General features: G+C 42.8%; 2 protein-coding genes across 3 annotated transcripts in view; one reads left to right on the plus strand and one right to left on the minus strand.

The window, feature by feature from the left end:
* B3gat2 (beta-1,3-glucuronyltransferase 2) overlaps nucleotides 1-15,369 on the plus strand; it is a 77,246-nt gene extending 61,877 nt beyond the window's left edge. The window contains exons 3-4 of the mRNA XM_057794765.1: nucleotides 14,920-15,068; nucleotides 15,147-15,369. Of these exons, the coding sequence (XP_057650748.1) occupies nucleotides 14,920-15,068; nucleotides 15,147-15,233 (236 nt within the window). The 3' untranslated portion in view covers nucleotides 15,234-15,369. The remainder of the gene's footprint in view (nucleotides 1-14,919; nucleotides 15,069-15,146) is intronic.
* Nucleotides 14,701-19,265, minus strand: part of Smap1 (small ArfGAP 1) — a 73,204-nt gene continuing 68,639 nt past the window's right edge. The window contains exons 10-11 of one of the 2 annotated variants that reach the window (XM_057794762.1): nucleotides 18,318-18,625; nucleotides 14,701-16,542 (exon numbers count right to left, since the gene is read on the minus strand). In XM_057794762.1, coding sequence (XP_057650745.1) covers nucleotides 16,408-16,542; nucleotides 18,318-18,625 — 443 coding nt within the window. In that variant the 3' untranslated portion in view covers nucleotides 14,701-16,407. The remainder of the gene's footprint in view (nucleotides 16,543-18,317; nucleotides 18,626-19,265) is intronic. The other variant, XM_057794763.1, reaches the window with a different exon arrangement.

The following is a 19,265-nucleotide window of genomic DNA, read 5'->3' on the forward strand; positions in this document are numbered from 1 at the left end:
TGGTCTGAAGGAGATGACACCCAAAGTCTCGGGCATTTGAAAGCTTGGCTCCCATTTTGCGGCACTCTTTGGGGAGGGATCGGAGGTATGGATTAGTTAGAGGAAGCATGTCACTGGTTTCACACTTTGAGGTTTCAAAGCCACATGCCATTCCTGCTCTTGAGGCCTGTCAGCCACCATCAGATTTCTACATGAGCTTCATGGGAGGACAACGGTGTTCTCACGATGTGTGGTTATTATAACTTCTGCTTACAGTCGCAGCTGGCCTCGATCACTCCACTCTCCCTCTATGCGCACCGTACCTGCTGTGTGTACTTTTGTTCCGTGAATGAATAAGTAAACAAACCCTGAGTTTAAAACTGTTGCGTTAGATGTAAACGTGGGGGAGGGAGAGGGAAGGAAGGAAGGAAGGAAGGAAGGAAGGAAGGAAGGAAGGAAGGAAGGAAAAAGAGAGTTTAACTGGGGGAGCCCTGCTTCTGTGCCAGAGTGGGAGAGGGGTATCAGACTGGTGTCAGATTTCTGACTCCAGTACAGGTGATACAGATTGATGCAAAAGGTGCCAAAAGTTCTAAGGGGGAAATGAACCCTAGAAATTTATATCCAGTGAAACGTCACTTTCTCAAGGAAAAGTTAGCAAAAATACAGTAGCCAAAATCAAAAGAACAAAAAAAAAAAACAACAAAAAAAAAACAACAACAACAAAAAAAAAAAACACAACCATGGTCGGGGAGATAGTTAAAGCAGAAAGGAGTGAGCAATGAGGCCAGTATCTGTCATGGCTGTAAAGTCTAAAGCACTAGGGTGGGATCTGACACGTCACAAAGGCCATGTACCCCAGCTCCCCTGGCAGCTGACGGGCTGTGGGAGACTGATGGGATCATGGGGCCTTGGCCTCAGCATTGTGTTAACAAATGCAGGGATTCCTAACAGGACTGTTACAAGCCAGGGAGACTAGAGGGTGGGGTCTACTCAAAGGGAGTGAGTCCCTGGGCGTGCAGCTTGGGGTCTGTCTTATTCCCGCCCCGTCCTCTTCACTCTCTGCTTTGCAGACTCTGAAGAAAGCGCTTTTGCCTCCGCTACACATTGGCTGCCTTGATGTTCAGCCTCAGCCTCGAAGTCGCAGTGCCGAGCTACTGTGGGCAGAGCCTTCTGCAACCGCGAGCTAAGGAAAATCTCGCCTTGAGCAGTTTCTCTCAGGCATTTCTTTCGGCGCTGCAAAGGAGCTAACAGTTAAAATCCAGAAAGAGAAATGGTGTGAAAATAATGTTTTCCATTAAAATTTGAGCATGCTTATGTAATAACACCTGTGGCGGGGGAGCAGAGTCAGTAAATACCACATATGTGCACTCCTTCAGGGGGGGTAGATTTGATTACAGATTGGATGATTAAGTTCGTGATAAGGAAGAAACGTGATAAGGCTCTTTGGGCCTTAAACATTAAAAAATTTAGTAAGGATTTTATAATGTAACACAGTCAATTAGAAGACATGTGCTTTTGTATTTGAGAAAGGAAAAAAAGAAGAGGTACTCAAAGTCCTAAGAAGGGGCATTTTATAAGCAGATCAGTTTAAGATAAATCAAAACATAAGCAGATAAATGTGAAGAGGCTGGAATGCCCCAAGGTCAAGCACAGTAACAAAACCGAGTTGTTTTTTTTTTCAAAGATTATTTTAAAATATGACTGTGTCTGTGTGCCCATGTGTGGGCATGTGCAGCTGCCCTGTGGAGGCCAAAGGAGGCATGGGGTACTCCGGGAGCTGGAGTTACTGGTGATAGTGAGCTGTGTAATGTGGGTACTAGAACCAAACGCGTCCCTGCACAAGCCGTACCTGCTCTTCAGCACCGGGCCAGCTCTCAGGCCTGGAATTGTTGTTCGTATAAAAAGGCACGCTTAGTCTTCCCGCAGGGCAGGGAATTTGGACTGCTCTTCAGTATCGAGAGGGAGGGGGAGTGGAGTGGGGGTTGGAGAAGAGGAGTGGGGATAGGGGGAGGGGAGTGGGGGGGAGGGGGCAATATGTGGGAGGAGGGGGAGGGAAATGGGAAACGGGGAGCAGGTGGAAATTTTAATTAAAAAAGAAAAAAAAGGCACGCTTAGAAAGGGGTCAGGGGGAATTGATGGCCACCAGCCTAGCACTGGGATAATGAGAGACCCCGTATCAAAGAGAGGGAGGGAGGAAAGGAGGTAGGGAGGGAGAGAGGGAGGGGGGGAGGGAGGGAGGGAGAGAGAGAGAGAGAGAGAGAGAGAGAGAGGGAGGAAAGGAGGGGGGAGGCAAGGAGGGAGGGAGAGAGAGAGAGAGAGGGGAGGGGGGGAGGGAGGGAGAGAGAGAGAGAAAGAAAGAGAGAGAGAGCAGGATACCCAACAGTCTCCTCTGGCTCCCATGTGTGCATGTCCCTCACCTCCATGTGTCCACACACATATACACACTCACAGAAAAAAAGCTGGTACAAGTTCAAAATGCATTCTAGGAATTAGTAAATAACAAAGTAGATGTTAATACTGATGAAGAGGGGGTGAGAAGCCAGTGGTGGTGACTTGATGCTGAAGAAGCATCGAGTTGCCGTCCAGAGCCCTACCTCAGCTAGTCTAGAGCGGACTGTGGGGCACAAAGGCCTCAGGCGCTCATAGAAGCGCAGGTTGGAGAATGTCTGCCCATGCCGCATGGCAGGCACTGCCTCTGTGGTCCTGGGAGGGAGTCTCTCTACTGAGCCCACATTAATCAGAATCGCAGGGCTTGTTTGAGCTGGAGGCAGAAATGGAAAAAGATATATTCTTGGGGATTAATGCCTTGAGGAGGCCCCTGGCATCCATGTCAAAGCTCCTTTGGCTACAAGTCTTCAGGCTCTTAGAGGTTAAGATAAGAAGGATTTGGGCCGTGGGATTTGGCATGCAGTAGCTCTGAGGCTGTTAGCGACCTTACTGAGGAGGCTGAGATAAGCGTTTTCACAGAGCAAGAGGCAAGTTGACTTAGATGCTCAAGACTGAGGAGGCCCATGGGAAATGTCCAGGGGGAGCCATAGACCTGCCTGGGTAGGGGTCAGCTCTGTCCATCCTGCTTCGTTTTCTAGTGACTCCAAAAGGCCTTCCAGGTCTGTGGTGTGAGATGCTCATTGCCCGTGTGCAAGTTCCCCAGTCATATCTTGATTACTGCCTGTGCTATGCCTATGCTAAACGCCCTAGTCAGTGCGCTATCTATCCTATCTGCTCCTCTTTCCCCAGACCACCTGGTGTCGCTGTCATACTCCTAACTATCCGCTGCCTGTTATCTATGTGTTGTACCCATAGGGATTTCCCTAAAATCGATTATCAACCAATAAGTTACTAGTACCTGTTGCAAGAAGAATCCTAGGATGATTAAAAAGAAGCCTTGCCTCCCATCCCAGTTGCCCAAACTAGTGCTTGGCCTCAAGCCTCACTTCTTCCTCTGTGTGGGTGGAGACTTCAAGATCCTCCTCAGATTTCCTCACTTCTGAGACCTCCCTGCAGTCAGACCTTTGCATCTCCCTGTTCTGTGCCCACAGGATTTGCAGGGCCCTCTCCTGTAGCGCTGAGAACCTGGCCCTATTCGTCTCAATATTCCTAGAAGGACTAGGAGTTCCCAGAGGGTTAGGACTGTGTGTAACTCAATGCCTCCCTCAGTGGTAAGGAAGAAAGTGATGTACTCAGAAAGGGTCCTTGGTTTGAACTAGCTGTTTAGCCAAGGGTCACGTCAAGCTCCTGGTCCTCCTATCTCCCACTCCCAAGTGCTGAGATTATATGTGTGTGCTACCACACCTGTAAAGGTTTTCTGGAATGATTGAATTGACCAAAAGAAATTAAAAATGGAAAATTGCTGTTATTTAGTATAATCTTGGAGATAAGTAATTTAGAACTGGCCTGGGGATAAGAAAAGAAAGGCCTTCTATTCTGGCAATTCCTCGGCTTCAGCAACGCACGCGTGACTTGCATTAACTACCCACCATCTCCATTTTACATCTGGAGAGACTGAGGCACAGCGCAATGAGAGCACTTCACCAAGGCACTTTAAATAAGAGGCAGAGGCGAGATTCAAAGCCAGGAGCACTGGATTAAAAGTCTCCCGGCAGTGACTCTGCCATACTCCACACCATCTCATTAAAGTAGGTCATTAGGAAATGCCTTACAGCTTAAAGTCCGGAACCAACGAGGCTCCCGCTGGAGATGACCCGTGTGACAGCTTTGTCACCAAACCCCTCAAGAAGCTAGGAATGGTTATACTGCTGTTAGCCAGGGTTGAAACCAGACACAAGTTCCTTTGTCTTTTCTCTGCTCTTGTTTTTCTGGATTGTCTGAAAGTAGTATAGTGTGACCCATTTTAGTAATACAATGGGGAACATAAATCTCTAATTCCTCCAAACTAAAATGTAGGTTGTTTTTGACTGCCAATTAAAGCAAGAGTGCCTGGAAGAGTGAAAGTGCACTGGCACGCATGCCCATTGTGTGCCCATTCCATGCCCATTGGGTGCCCATTGCGCGCCCATTGCGTGCCCATTGCATGCCCATTGTGTGTCCATTGGGTGCCCATTGCGTGCCCATTGCATGACCATTGTGTGTCCATTGTGTGCCCATTGCATGCCCATTGCATCAGCCCCTCACGGGGCGGTGTAGGTTCCATTCCCACTGGTCTCCAAATCAGTGGAGTTCCTTCCCCTCTAAGCTTCAAATGCATTCCTGTTCAGAAAACATGAATGGGCATTTGCAGAATTCAGTTAGCTAAGGCTCTGTAATTCACACGGGGCTCTCTGGACCAAGTTTCCATCCATGTTCCTCCTGACAGCTGCTTTCAGTGATTGTGGTGTCTTTTGTTGTTGTTGTCTTCAGACTAAAGATTTAAGTAAATTCTCTTTTTAAAGTACTTCTTAGAAGTACTATAGGTTCCCCTCCCCCCCCCACACACACACAGAGAGAACAATGACTGCCATGTGGTTTTTGAGGAGTTTTAAGAAAGACAATAGTTAAAGGTGGGGTGGGGAAAGGGTGCCTTGAAGCAAGCATAAGGTTCCAGTTAGGATTCTAGAGCAGTTTAATAAATGGACCTACATAACCACACTATGGCTCACTGTGCCTCTTCATTCCTCTTCAGAAGAAAATGATTCCAAAGTGGATGAGAAGTTAAGTATGGCTGCAGTTCTGTTTGCTTGCCAAGCATGGCAGATTAGGGAGGAGCCTTTGCCACGGCATGTCTTTGTCATGCAATCGTGTGTGAATGATTAGGGGGAGAACCATGGAAACATAGAAAACATAGAGTTCTTGCTCTCTCAAAACCGGATTAGCTGCTACCAGAGGATTTTGTTACAAAGCAAGGTTATCCGTGTTTGTATCTTCCGCACGTGCCTGTTTGCTCTTTGCCCTTCTGGCATGTTATGATGCCCTTGCCACCACAGTGTCCAATAAACCTATGTGAGCTTGCTGTACAATGTAATCTGTTCTCACTGCTAACTACAACAGCCATGGCCATTCAAACATGACCATATTGGATTACCCCTGGAATGCAAGCTCAGATACAAAAGTCAATGTTGATAAGACAAGTCAATATAAGGGGGAAACAAACAAAATTTTAAAAGCAGTAAACAAAATTTAAATATTTCTCATGATAAAAATACTAGGCAGGGGCCTGGAGAGACGACTCACCAGTAAAGTAGGACACATGCTGCTCACTCAGAGGACCCAAATTTGTCTTCTAGCCCCCACAACCACCTGTAACTCCAGCCTCTGTGAGCACCTGCATACATGTTCTTATATCTACACACAGACATATAAAGATAAATCTAATAAAGCCCGACTAGGAATGGAAGGAAACTGCCTCTATTTGATGATGTCCATCAATGAAAAACACAGAGCGAACATTCTTAGCTTCTGCTCCAAGCTTTTCCCTCGGGGATTAAGGATAAGGCTCATTCAACTGTCTTCACGAGTCCATGAAGGTTTTTGTCAAAGCAATTAGGGAAAAGTAAAAAGCAACGAAGTTGGGTGACGACAGGAAAGGGAGAAGTAAAACTCTTAGAGATGGACTTTTTTTGCATGAGAAAACCCTGGGGTACCAAATGAGCTGGCCCGTGCTGCCGGATGCAGAGTACAAACATAAACTGGGCATGGGGAGCCACCTGTAATCCCAACACTAGGGGGCCAAGGCAGGCAAATCTCTGTGAATTTCAGACTAGCCTGGTCCATGTAGCAAGTTACAGGCTATCAAGGATTACATACGGAGACCCTAAAATCTTAAAACAAAAAGAGTTATATTTTAGACACAATGGCAGAAAACAGTCAGAAGTTAAAGGAGAAATTTTCATTGTTATTTTTCATTCACAGTTGTGATAAGGATAATAAGATATTAAAATGAAGTATAAGACCTCTGTACAATGGAAACTAAAATCAGTGGAACTAAAGAACTGAATGAAATGACGTCGTGTTAATGGATTAGAAGACCTAACAGAGAAGATTGCGATAGTCTTCACACTGGCCCATAGCTTCAGAATAATCGGTCAAAACTGCAGTCGTGCTTTTTGTAGAACTTGAGAGAGCCATTCAGTTCATAAGGAAAAGCAAGAGGTTCAGAATGGCTAAAACAATCTTGGTGGTGGGGGCGGGGGTTGCAAAGCTAGATAGGTTACACATTCCAACTTGAAAATGTAGTCTGTGTCTTCAGTTTAAAGACACTCTGGGACAGTGGTTTCAACCTTCCCAGTACTGTGGCCTTTAATACAGTTCTTCATGTTGTAGTGACCCCCAACCATAGCATTTTTTGTTGCTACTCTTATGACTCATAATGTAAATATCTGATATGTGACACCTCGGAAATGGTCATTTCCATTCCAAAAAGTCCCAAAGGGGGGTCTCTACCTACAGATTAAAATCTGCCATTCCAGGACCTGGAGAGGTGGCTCAGTCCATAAAGTGCTTGTCTCACAAACACAGGACCTGAGGTTGATCCTTGGCACCATGACAACTGTGTAAATATGGTGGCATTCACTTTGCAACCCGGAGCTGGGGAGGTGGAGAGAGATGGATCTCTAGTACTTGCCGGCAAGCCAATCTGATGTAACCAGAAAGCTCAAGGTCTTTCCAGATCATGAGACCTTACATTAGGAAACAAGATGGTAGTTCTGAGAAGGAACACCCAAGACTGACCTCTGGCCTCCACCGATACGTGTGTGCACCTACATGTACATGTGTACCTACCATATGTTAGTATATAGATTAATGAAATATAATTGGCAGACAGGTAATAAATTCTTATATTTATAGGTCAAACGATTATGCTACAGAGGCCATGAGAAGGCAATGGCGAAGAATAGTTCTTTAAAGATTGGTGGCCAAAGCTGGGAATACCTAGGCATACCATTTGTAGTGGTTGAGTAAGAATGGCCCCCATAGGCTCTTATGTTTGGATGCTTAATGGAGTGGCACTATCTGAGAAGGATTAGGAGGTATGGCCTTTTGGAATAAGTGTGTTACTGGGAATGGTCTGTGAGGTTTCAAAAGCCCAGGACAGGCCCACCTCAGTCTCAGTCCTCTCTTCTCTCTTCTCTCCTCTCTCCTCCTCTCTCCTCCTCTCTCCTCTCTCTCTCTCTCTCTCTCTCTCTCTCTCTCTCCCCCTCTCCCCCTCCCTCCCTCCCCCCCCCTCCCTCCCTCCCTCCCTCCCTCCCTTCTTCTCCATCTCTTCCTATGGGTCAGGGTGTAGAACTCTCAGCTCCTTCCCCAGCACCATGTCTGCCTGAATGCCACCATGCTTCCTGCCATGATGGTAGTGGAGTGGCCTCTGAAACTGTAAGCAAGTCCATAATTAAATGGTTTCTTTTATTTAAAAAAAAAATGCCTTGGCCATAATGTCTCTCCATAGCAAGAACAATGACTAAGACATCATTTTAATGACTGTGTGTATGTGTGTGTATGTATGCTATGAGAAGCAGAGGTACCACATGTACCTTCCTTTTTCCAACAAGTTCTGACTAGAGTGTGTGTGTGTGTGTGTGTGTGTGTGTGAGAGAGAGAGAGAGAGAGAGAGAGAGAGAGAGAGAGAGAGAGAGTTTTATTTTGGATTTGAAATCATCATTCTTTTTCAGTGGATGGAGAGAGATTTTAGAAATTGTCATCAGTAGCATTGAAAGAGCATGTCTAGGAGCTAAAGAGATGGTTCAGCAGTTAAAAGCAGTTAAGTTCTTCCAGAAGACCCAGGTTCGATTCTCAGTACCCACAGGACTCACAATCATCTTTTAACCCCAGTTCCAGAACATCCAATGTCATCTTTGGGCCTCTGCAAGCACCAGGCTTGCATGTGGCGTGCAGATATACCTGCAGGCACAACATCTATGCACATAAAATGAGTTTTAAAAAAGCATGTCAAGAGTCCAGTACCGCTGGCCAGTGATTTAGAAGGTGGTTAGTATCCTGTGATCAGATTATAAAGGCCAGGAGGGGGCTTGATCTGCAGAAGACCTGTAAGATTAGTGTCTATACAAAGTGAGGGATAAAGAGTGTGCTAGCGGGTCAGGTACATGGAGGTGTGACCAAGGTGGTCGCTGTCCAGCAGAAGACACTGGCAATGGCTGTTGATGCTACTGCCTGGGTGAGAAAGAGCAGCTTTGCTTCTTTTTGTACTATGTACTTTATACTCATCTGTGTCACCTTTTTTGTTTAAAAAAAATGGGAAGGGCTTATTTCAGTAGCAAGACTCTCCACTGCATTGCTGAATAAAATGAGTAAACTTCAACCTACATAAGTTTGAGTCAGTCTTTGTATCCAGAAGTAAAATGTCAGTAATAGCTGTTTTCTCTTCTATTTTCTTCCTTCCTTTTTCTTTCTTTTCTGTTTTTCTCTCTCCCTTTCTTTCCCTCTCTTTCCTTCCTTCCCTCATCCCCCCTTTCTTCTTCCTCCTCCTTCAATGTTCTTTTTCAAATCGAGAAAGTTCACCTACATTATTGGTTCAGTGAGAGTCACCACCTTCCCTTTAGTCATGAAGACATTGGACTTTTTGTCAAATGAGTATTGACCATCTATCAAGACAGCTTTTCCTTTTATAATAGTGAATTATACAGCAGAGAACATGACCTTGTGATCTTGAGATTAACACATGTGGTCATGGCTTATTTCCCTTTTGAATGCTGGAGTGAATGTGAAGAAGCTGGAGGGGTTTTCTGCCTTTTTTTCATGAGCTTTGGCTGCAGTTTTCTTGTAATGATTTGCATAGTATTGGGTATCTGGGCAAGGCTGACCGTCAGGGTATTTTGGGAAGCATTCTTTCCTTTTTATTAAAAATAAGAATAAATATAGAACCTCTATTATTTGTTTTTTAAATGACTGCTGGGATTCACCAGTGAGGCTGTCTGGCCCTATGAAGTAGTACTGCAAGGGGCTTAACTGTGACCTTTCCTTCAACATCAGGCTATTCTTCATTGGCTGTTGCTTTGTAGTTTGTCTCTCAATTTGTTTGTTCTAGTCTGAGGGGTCCAAATCTCTATCATAAAGTTAATACTTTTTGTTATTCATGTTACTAGAGTTTGTTCTCTCAGCATTGGTGGTTTGTGCCTTCTACTTCTCAAGAAGTTATGGAAAGATGTTTATCAGTGTATTCGTGACTTTTCTGGCGCTGTAATAAGAAAGCATCATGACCAGAAGCACTTACAGAAGAGTGTATTCGGTCTTACAATTCCAGAGGAACAGGAGCCTTTTGTGGTGGGGAGGTACAGCAGCAAGCAGCAGGAGCAAGAAACTGAGAGCGCACATCTTCAGTCAGGAAAACTACACAAGCAGGGTGAGGCTGTATGCTTACAAGCTTGTTCTAGTTACACACTGCTAAGCAAGACCTCATCTCCTGATCCTTCCCAAGCAGTGCCACTGCGGCCCAAGAGTTCAAATATCTGCATTTTTGGGAGACATTTCTCATTCATTCCACCACAGTCAAGTTTTCTTCTTCTCCCAAAGAAGCAGACTTTATTGCACATTCTCTATTCCTGATTTCCGCTGTTACATTAAATAGTACTTCAGGACTTGGGTTTTAGTGGGACCTCATCTTTCTAGTTTAGCATCTAAAGATATTTTTGAAAATTATATTTTTTGCTTGGCATAATGTTCTATATAGTTTTAGCTACTTAGAAGGCTAAGGCAGGAAGTCTCAAACTAGTCTGTTGGAGCATCTGGACAGCACAGTGATGCCTTGTATTTAAAAAATCATTTTTGGAATTGGGATGGTAATGGCTCAATGAGTCAAGTGCTCACTGCACAGGCACAGGGGCTGGAGTTTGGATCCTTAGCATCTGTGTAAGCAGCTGGATGTGGTGGCACATGCCTAGAAGTCCAAGACAGGCGGGAAGTGAAAACAGGAGGATCTGATGGGTTTGCAGCCAACCAGTTAGCCAGTTGGTCGATTCTAGGTTCAGTGAGAGACTCTGTTCCCCAAATAGGGTGGAGAGTGAGAGAAAACATCCAACATTTTCCTCCGACCTCCATACCCGTATACACAGTTCTACCTCCCACACATGTGCACACATGTGTACTGCCACAATAATTTCCCATGTACTATATTAGATTCAGACTTTCATGTTTTGTTCTCATTTCCCTTGATTTATGTGACCTGTAATTGACCTAGTTTCCAAATATTTGAAGCTTATGTTTCTTTGTTACTCTTTTCAATTCTATCACATTAGAGACAGCATACTTTATGTAACTTGAATTGCTTTAAGTTTTGGGGGGAATTGGTTTATGACTTCTGTGATTTGAGAACATTCATGTGTGAAGATTGGGTAAAGTGCTATTATGGCTGGAGTGGTCTTCATTTAGGTTACATTGTCTGGCAGGGTGGCTCAGGCTTTACATAACTTCACTGAAGGCTGGAAACAGTCATCATTTCTTCAGCTATTTTTGTCTTCCTCTCACGTTTCATTACAGTGCTCAAACACTAGTCTTATTTTTATTTTATTCTATTTTGTTGTTTGTTCGTTACTGATTTTTTTATTCTTTAATATCTCATGTTAATTCTACCCAGGACACTTTACGTCTTCTTGTATTTTTATTACTAAGAAGACCTTGGCCCTTTCTTATCTCTCACATCTCTTCAGTCTTCTTGAATATGAAAAGATTTATAATATAATGAGCATATTTATTATACTTTATAATTCTATCGTCTTTATCATTTCTGGATTTGTTTCTTTGGTTATGTCATTTTATTTTCCTACTTCTTTGTACACCAGGAGGTTTTGGTTCTGAGACCTCTTTTTTTTTCAGAGACAAGTTTAGTGGGTTATGAAGGGAAAAGGGTAGAAGGGGGAAGGAGAGAGAGAGGGAGGGAGGGGTAGGGAAGGAGGGAGGGAGGGGAAGGGAGGGAGGGAGGGAGGGAGGGAGGGAGAGAGGGAGAAACAGTAGTTACCTCTTCAAAAGAGACAGAAAGAGCAGTTCTGAGACATTTTGAATTTCAAATTGTTGGGTAATATTGATATGCATATATAGTATGAGCACACACACACATAACATATGCTGCATTATAAATGTGTACATATTTTTGAACTTTGTACTGGGACATGATCAAGTTATTTGGAGGCACTTTTATCTCTTCAAGACTTGTTTTTAAATTTAGGCAGGAGCATCTGTGCTTTCACAGAGCTAATGTGACCCCACACTAGCCAGCCATCTCCATGTTTCATGCAGGTGCTTCAGGTAAAGTACTATTAGGATGCTGTGCTCTTGCTGAGAATGCAACTGTTTCCTGGCTGAGTCACTGTAACTGATCCACTTGCTCCTTTCTAGACCTCTACTTGGCCTGGGGACTTTTGCAGGCATCAGCTGATCACACTGAAGGCTTGAGAACAACTTCTAACCACTAGCACAGTGTCTGGCTCTGCAGATATTTGCTAGGGCTTCTTCAAGCTCTAAGTCATCCACTAAAGCAGACTGTAGAGTTTGGGGATTCCTTGTCTGTGGAGTGGCCTCTTCAGAGAAGCTTTGGCAGTTTTAGGGCTGACATTTATCTATTCTCTGGGAGCTGTAACATATGTGTTTCACTCCCAATGTCTGAATACTTTGTTTATGTAATCCTTTGGCTTAAAAAAAAAAAAAACTAAGCCTGCATGTATGTATGTGAACACGTGTGCATGTCTGGTGCCTGCAGAAATCAGAGGGTATGGGAGCCTTGACACCAGACCTACAGATGGTTTTGATACCATGAGTGCTGGCAACTGAATGTTCTTAGCCAATGAGGCATCTATTCTCCAATTCCCCTGTGGTTTTATTTTATCCAAAAATTAAACCGATTATTGGATATTAAGGTTCCACCTTGTTTCCAGCCAGCATTCAGTAAGCATGTAGTCTATTGAGGCAAGCCCTTCCCTCTGCCTATTAGGGAACATGTTCTTCCTCCCCGTCGTTGGATGTTAAGAAGCCCAGCATACACAGCGAATCGTCATTTTTCGCTGGCATAGCACATTGTTCTGTAACTAACCCAGACAGAAAACCCTACTCCTATGGTTTCTGTCAGGATCCTAATACCTCCAAACACAGAGCAGTACCTTTAAAGCTAAACCAGTCTCTGAAGATAAACTTGTTTGAGGCACGAATACGAGCAAAACTGAAGAAAACCCAAGACATCCATAGAGACTGAACATCAATGGTCAGGAGTTAAAAGTTTGGCCCGTTTCCAAGGGAGACCACTTTAGCTTCTCCCTGGTATCTCATCCGGGCAGTGGGTTTCCCTGAAGCAACTCAGTTTGGCTTACTTCCCTGATGACTGCTTGCTGGCTGCGACCTGCTTCCTGAGTGGAGAATGGGCAGAGCCAGCTGAGGTAAATGAATGAAGAACATCTGGATTATGTCCTCTCTCCCTCTGGTCCCTTTGTTAGAAAGGAGGTTGTTTTGTTCCCGGACCAAGCCACTCCCTAAGGTCTTTGAGAGTACTGCTGTTCAGGTCTTTATCATTCTCCAGTGAGAACAAGAGGGCACCCAGCAGAAACAGTGGTGGCTTCAGGACTAGCTGTGACCTGTGCTTCATTTTACCAAGCTGCTACAAGATACTCCTGATCCAGGGAAGTGGAGAAAATAGTTACTTAATCTGAATCTTTCAGGGCTGCAGATGATGAGTTTAACATCTTAGGGTACAATGAAGGAAATCAGACATAAATGGTTCCATATTTTCAGAATTACTTATGCATAATTTGGCTCATTGTGTGTGCATATGAAAATAGGGATATAAAAACCAGTGCTTTGAAACCATATAAAGAAACAGCAGTATGCGTGAGGACAGACTTCCATTTAAAGGATGAAGCACATGAAAGACAGCAAAAAACCATTAACATTAATCTGACTTGGTCTCAAGAGAAAAGGCACTTTATTAACTTCAAGCTTTGGTTGTGTTGCTGAAGTCTTGTGCTGACCTAGCTGTATCTGATGAAGATTCAGATGTCTTATCAGTCACGTGACAGGATGTGGCCTGGCTCTGTGCCCCAGAACTGTCACAAGCCCTTTACCTGTCTACTCTGATTTCCACAGCTGTGAGTGGTGGCTGGTACTACCCAGCCCTCGGTACTGTTTTACACAGTGACACTTCTGTTTGCACACTGCAGTCCTCTGCATCAGGAGGATCTTTACCCTACACTAATACCAAGGTTGAGCTTTCATACTTCCCTTGCAGAAATGGGGACATTAACAAAGGTAAAGTGACTTGGCTGGTGTGCCAAATGCAAGAACCTTGTTAGTAAAAACCAAAACGCTGGATTCCAAATTTCGTGTTGCTTACTAGACGGAATGCACGGTGTATTTCTATCTAGTGGAGGACACTGGATTCTGAAGGCCATTTTATGAGTTCTGGGTTGTTTTCTGTTTTTTTTTTTTTTTTTTTTTTTTTAATTTTGCTTCACTCAGCATTTCCTAGACCACATCCTGTTTGTGCATGGCTAAGAGTTAACTATTTCCAAGAAGCAGCAGGGTTCAGGGTGCATGACTGACCAGTCTGGCACCTGGAGGTGATGGGCGTGGTCTTCTCGCAGCTCTTCTACTACTGTCTGATGTTACATTTCTCCAAAAAGCAGCAGATATCCACTGCCAAAAAGAGGACATAAAGTTATCTATGGAGATATCCCTGGCTTGGCTCTCAAGCCATCAGCTCCTGGAGGGGCATGAGTTCTGTGTCACGGGCTTCAGACTTCTAAAACATGTGTGGCTAGCTGTGGAGTGCATTAGGAATGTATTAAAGCAGGTTAAATCCTAACAGTTCTGTCATATAAACAAATCACTGGAGGGAGTTCATACTTCTTTGTCTTTGCAGCACTGAAGGCTGAACTCAGGGCCTCAACACATGTGAGGCCAGTGCTCTACCATTAAGCAATATCCTTTTTAAACAAACACTCAAATACAAAAACCAAATTTACCAAATGACTTAATAGTGCCTCTTCTGATTTCTAAGCTCACTTCCTTCATGCTTAAGAGCAAAACTAATAATTATAAATTAGGTAATACTTATGTTTTGTATGACCACAGTACCTCTATCTCTAATCTTCTCAATGTCAAGTCATTTGGAACAGTGCTGACCCGATGATAAAGCACATTAATGATGTCAAAAGCAAGCAGGAAGGCTGGGCCAGCACTCCAACACCTCAAGGATAGTTGAGACATCTTTCTGAAGCTCCTCAGCTCAATAATGCAGAGCATCAAATGTGGTGCCGTGATGAACTCTGAGGATAGCAGCTTCTGAAATTCACTTTTTATTATCAACAGATTTGAACTCATATTGAGGTAGGTATCCTCAGAGTATACAAAGCCACAGTGACTAATTTTTCTTTGAGACTGTAAGCAGGCAATGCTCCTATTCAAGTTTGAATACCAAAATCTAACCATATAATAGTTATCTGTACTTTTTGACATGGCCACAATTACAAAGGAAAAAAGTACAACAGTAATTCTTTTTCTTTATTTAATACAAAGGATTTGCTGTGAGTCTGCAAGTCATCTTGTCCAATCCTAAAGCTGTATTTAAGCGCCGTGGATCCCAGCCAGGGATGCAAGAATCTGACTTTCTAAAGCAGATAACAACAGTTGAAGAACTGGAACCAAAAGCTAGTAACTGCACCAAGGTACTTATCATCTCCTTCATGTGGTGGGACAGCAAGTGTTGATAGTTCAGCTGCTTAAAATATCCTCTTCCTCTGTAGGTTCTCGTGTGGCACACTCGGACAGAGAAGGTCAATCTAGCCAATGAGCCAAAGTACCACCTGGACACAGTGAACATTGAGGTGTAGACGCCAAGATGCAGGTGTAGAAGAGGAAGTCTGGAATTTAGGCTGCAGCTCATTCAGGTATTGTTCCTTTCCTTCAGCCCTTCCTGTCAGCCGATGGACATCTATTTAAACAGCTAACTGGATGCTATAAAATGTGTTGTCTTCATTTGTTCTGCATGTGTTCTCTAAAGCTAATTGGGAAGATTTTTTTGTACACTGAAGCTACAGGACACTGGGAAAAATTCTGAGTATCTCCTGTCCTGCTGCTCCCTCCCTTCCTCAAGCCATCTCATAATTGATGGAATAGGTCTTAGAACCTGATCATGAGTATTTTGTCAACTAAACAGTCCCAACTCTTGGCAGTGTACACTGAAGGAAATAAAACCCACAAATAAAGTGTGTGGATTCATCTGTTTAATATAGGGAAATAACATTTTATCAATACTAGGCACCATAAAATGTAAACACAATTACTGTCATAAACCTGGATATACCTTCAAGGATTAAAAGTGGCTTTGTTTTAGTTACCCTGTGTGCATATAGTGCAGAAAAAAGGGTCTTCTTATTAGCACTATGTACATGAGAAGAGGTCCAAATTACAAGAGGCAGCAAAAATTTGAATTCTTGAAACACTAAGTTTTAAGTAACATCCAGGTTTATCTTCCTTTCACTAATCACGTTCCCTGTTAAGCACATCGACAACAGCACAGTGAAGTGAGTGATGAATAAAAGAATTTGATACACTAGAAACAGTGCTCAGTGATACATTTACATTCTATTTATATGATTAAACATTTGATCATACAGTACCTTCCTACAGGATTACTGGCTAATTTGGGGGTGGGGTTTATACTGTTAGAAGTATTACTAACATGATAACTACTTCCCTTATATGCAAACATTAGAGCTATAATTTTGAGAATAAAACTGATTATGCAAGTTAACTGAGCAGCTTCTCAATGTGGCTATGACATCATGGGAAATATGAGCACAGCTGCCCTCCACAGAAGATGGTTTCTCAACCTGCTTTCACATCAGATTTAATCAGCACAGACCAACACGGTCAATCAGGTAATTCTTAATGTGAACAAATGGGGGAAAGGAAAATACATATGTACATGAATAAACGGGAACTAGATGCCTTGTAGCGAGGAATGTCGGGTGTTGGATTTGGATGAAACTCTGTTGCAGCTTTTCACTTCCACAGTTGTGTGCTCAGAGTCTGCCCCGATGAGCTGCCTGACCACCCTGCTGTGGTGCTGGGGGGCTGGCCAAAACCTGCGGTAGGGTTTGCACTACTGAGACTCATGCCAGCCATTTGCTGATTCATCTGTGAAACACATAAAAGGCTTAGTTGACAAGGATTACTCACTTTTCATTCTTAATTCTTTAGCTACAACCAAACTTTTCATCATTAATGTAAAATTTAGTCAAAGCACAGAGGTAAAGGAGACCATGCCCAAATATCTCTCTACTAATTCAAGAATAACCTTGTTCCTTATTTTTTCCTGTGTTTAGCACTGCTTATGAAGTAATCCATATTTAGTTCACTTTCTGTATTTAAATTTTTATCCCAAAGTAATCCTCTAATTTGTTTCTGAGTATATAAGTTGATGGACTCTTTCAACTATGAGAGTATTTCTTGAACTGAGAAATTTGAGAAATTAAAACATTCTAAAATTATTCTAACATTTACCAAATACCTGTATTCTCTATTAACATCCTAACATTTACAAAATATCTGTATTCTCTATTAGCATGCTAAATGGCTTTAATACATTTTCACATTAAAAATGTCATAGCATGTGTTTTAACAGCTAAAATTATATATCCTATAAAAGATTACATGTAATTTTCTTCCAGGCTAGAGTCCAGTATATTTATCTACCTCTTATCTAGCCCAGTGGTTCTCTCACTACGAAGGTTGATGACAGATCAGGCAAGGCAGGATTTTCCACAATACAGTTCCAAACCTATGATCAGTGTTATCTTTTGTTCTTTTTGCAGGGTTTTTGTAAGACACAATAACCACACCAGTGCTCCAATGTGTCTAAAGGCAGGCAGATCACATCTTCACTTCTGCTCACAGATACTATCATGGCCTTACTGACAAGGGCCGCGATTCTTCACTGGCTCATCTGTAATTTAACCTGAGCTGAGTGAACTTCAGAACCTTGGCAACAGAACAGCTATTACTAACGCCTGGCCGGCACTTACAAGTTTCAAGGCTTGCAGTGTGTACACATGTGCTTTATGTACTCCTGTAAACCACAATTCTAAGACATTTGGTAATTTTTCTAATGTTTGTTAGAAATCAATCTTCTAAAGGTAAAGCTGCTGGTCTTACAGGAACCAAGACACTAAGATGCAGGAAAGGGAATGAGAACCAGAACATTTAACTCAAAAGCCGCTGAAGGCTGCAGAAAAGTCAGAAGAGCATTTAATTCAGAAATGGTACTCCTTGACTTAAACTATCCCAGACAGACATGGAATTTGTCAGTGATACCTGAGGCAAGCAGAGTTTTTATTATCACAGGGACTCTTGAGCCAATGGATGCTCCTCATAAATCCATAGGCAGTAACCATATGACAGAGACAGCTTTGATCCTTCATAAAACTGTACTTTGAAAATATGAAGCTGGATTTCTTTCTTATTGGTAAGAGCTAACCAAAAATGATCCACGCTTACTAGTGAAGACAGACTGGTCTAAGTGGACGACTAAAAGACCCCACCTAGGAGTTGAGTATAAAGCTGGTACCAAGCCTGACAGGTGGCGGATATGAGAGTGAGATGTCTCTTGTATGCTGCCAAAGATAACTTCTAGCTAGTAATGGTAGATTAGGCATGTTCACTATTATAACTGTTACAGGCCAAAATGGGAAAAGGAAAATCCTAACATTTATTTACAGAATATTCTTAAAATAAGGATGGTAGTGACTCATTTATCTATCTGATAAAACCTCATGACATCTATAAACATTCGGATCTGATCAAACTTACATTTATTCAATTCTTTTGCTACATCATTAGATTTCAAACGAACTACTCAGAATATACACATGGTTTCTTGGACTTTGAGATGGTAGATAGTTTATGAGCCCTACCTGTGAAAGGTTCCACTGAGGCTGCTGAGCTTGTGGCAGGCCAAACTTACTCTGTGGTGCACCCATCTGTCCCATCATTCCTCCTTGAGGGCCAACAACATTCTGAGGAAGTGGCATCACTCCAGTCTGTGTGTTTCCCATAAACCCATTGGGCATGGGCATGCCCACCATCATGCTTGTATTCTGTCCCATCATATTTCCTATAAGACCGGGAGCTGCAGGCACTGGCACGCCCATGGAAGGAAAACCTTGAAATGCAGTTGCTGCTTGTGAGGTAAATGGTATATTTGTGGGTCCCATAAACACACCTGTATTGTAAAAAACCACAAATTTTAAAAAAGAAACCAACAAACAAAACAAGAAGAGGCTCTTTTATATGGCTGCACTCATCTCCAGATACAGAAAAGAGGTTACTTCCTGACCCTCAGAACAGATCTCTAAACAACCCACACCTCCACCTTGAGAGTCTGTTATTTCCATACTGCAGACAGATGTTCTGACTGTGTGAGAGTACATGCTACTCCTGTTGACGCACACCACTGCTCTCTCATAAACCAACCAGGCGGGTAGTGCGGTGATTATTTGCTTTTATGAGGAGGTACGTGGGTAGCCACACAGTTTCAGTCTATATATGAGATGAGCTTATTTTGAAGAAAAGGGTCTGATGAATTAAAACTGAATAAATTGTATGCTAATATTTCACTATAATGACAAGGCATTTCCAAATTTTGCATAATTATATATATTTATGTATAACTCTGACTGCTTGTTTGCCTGCAGAGAAAATAGTGTAAACAAAACCAAACTTCATGTAAATCAAATACCAGTAGTTCTTCAAAGATAATTCATGTCCTATAAACTTGTGGAACAATATTAAGTGATATGTGACCAACTTGTCAAGTTTCAAATGAATAAAGTTTGTGAATCCTTTACTGTTTAATTCTAATC

This window comes from Chionomys nivalis, chromosome 19 (genome assembly GCF_950005125.1).
Source record: "Chionomys nivalis chromosome 19, mChiNiv1.1, whole genome shotgun sequence".
In the NCBI taxonomy this organism is placed as follows: domain Eukaryota; kingdom Metazoa; phylum Chordata; class Mammalia; order Rodentia; family Cricetidae; genus Chionomys; species Chionomys nivalis.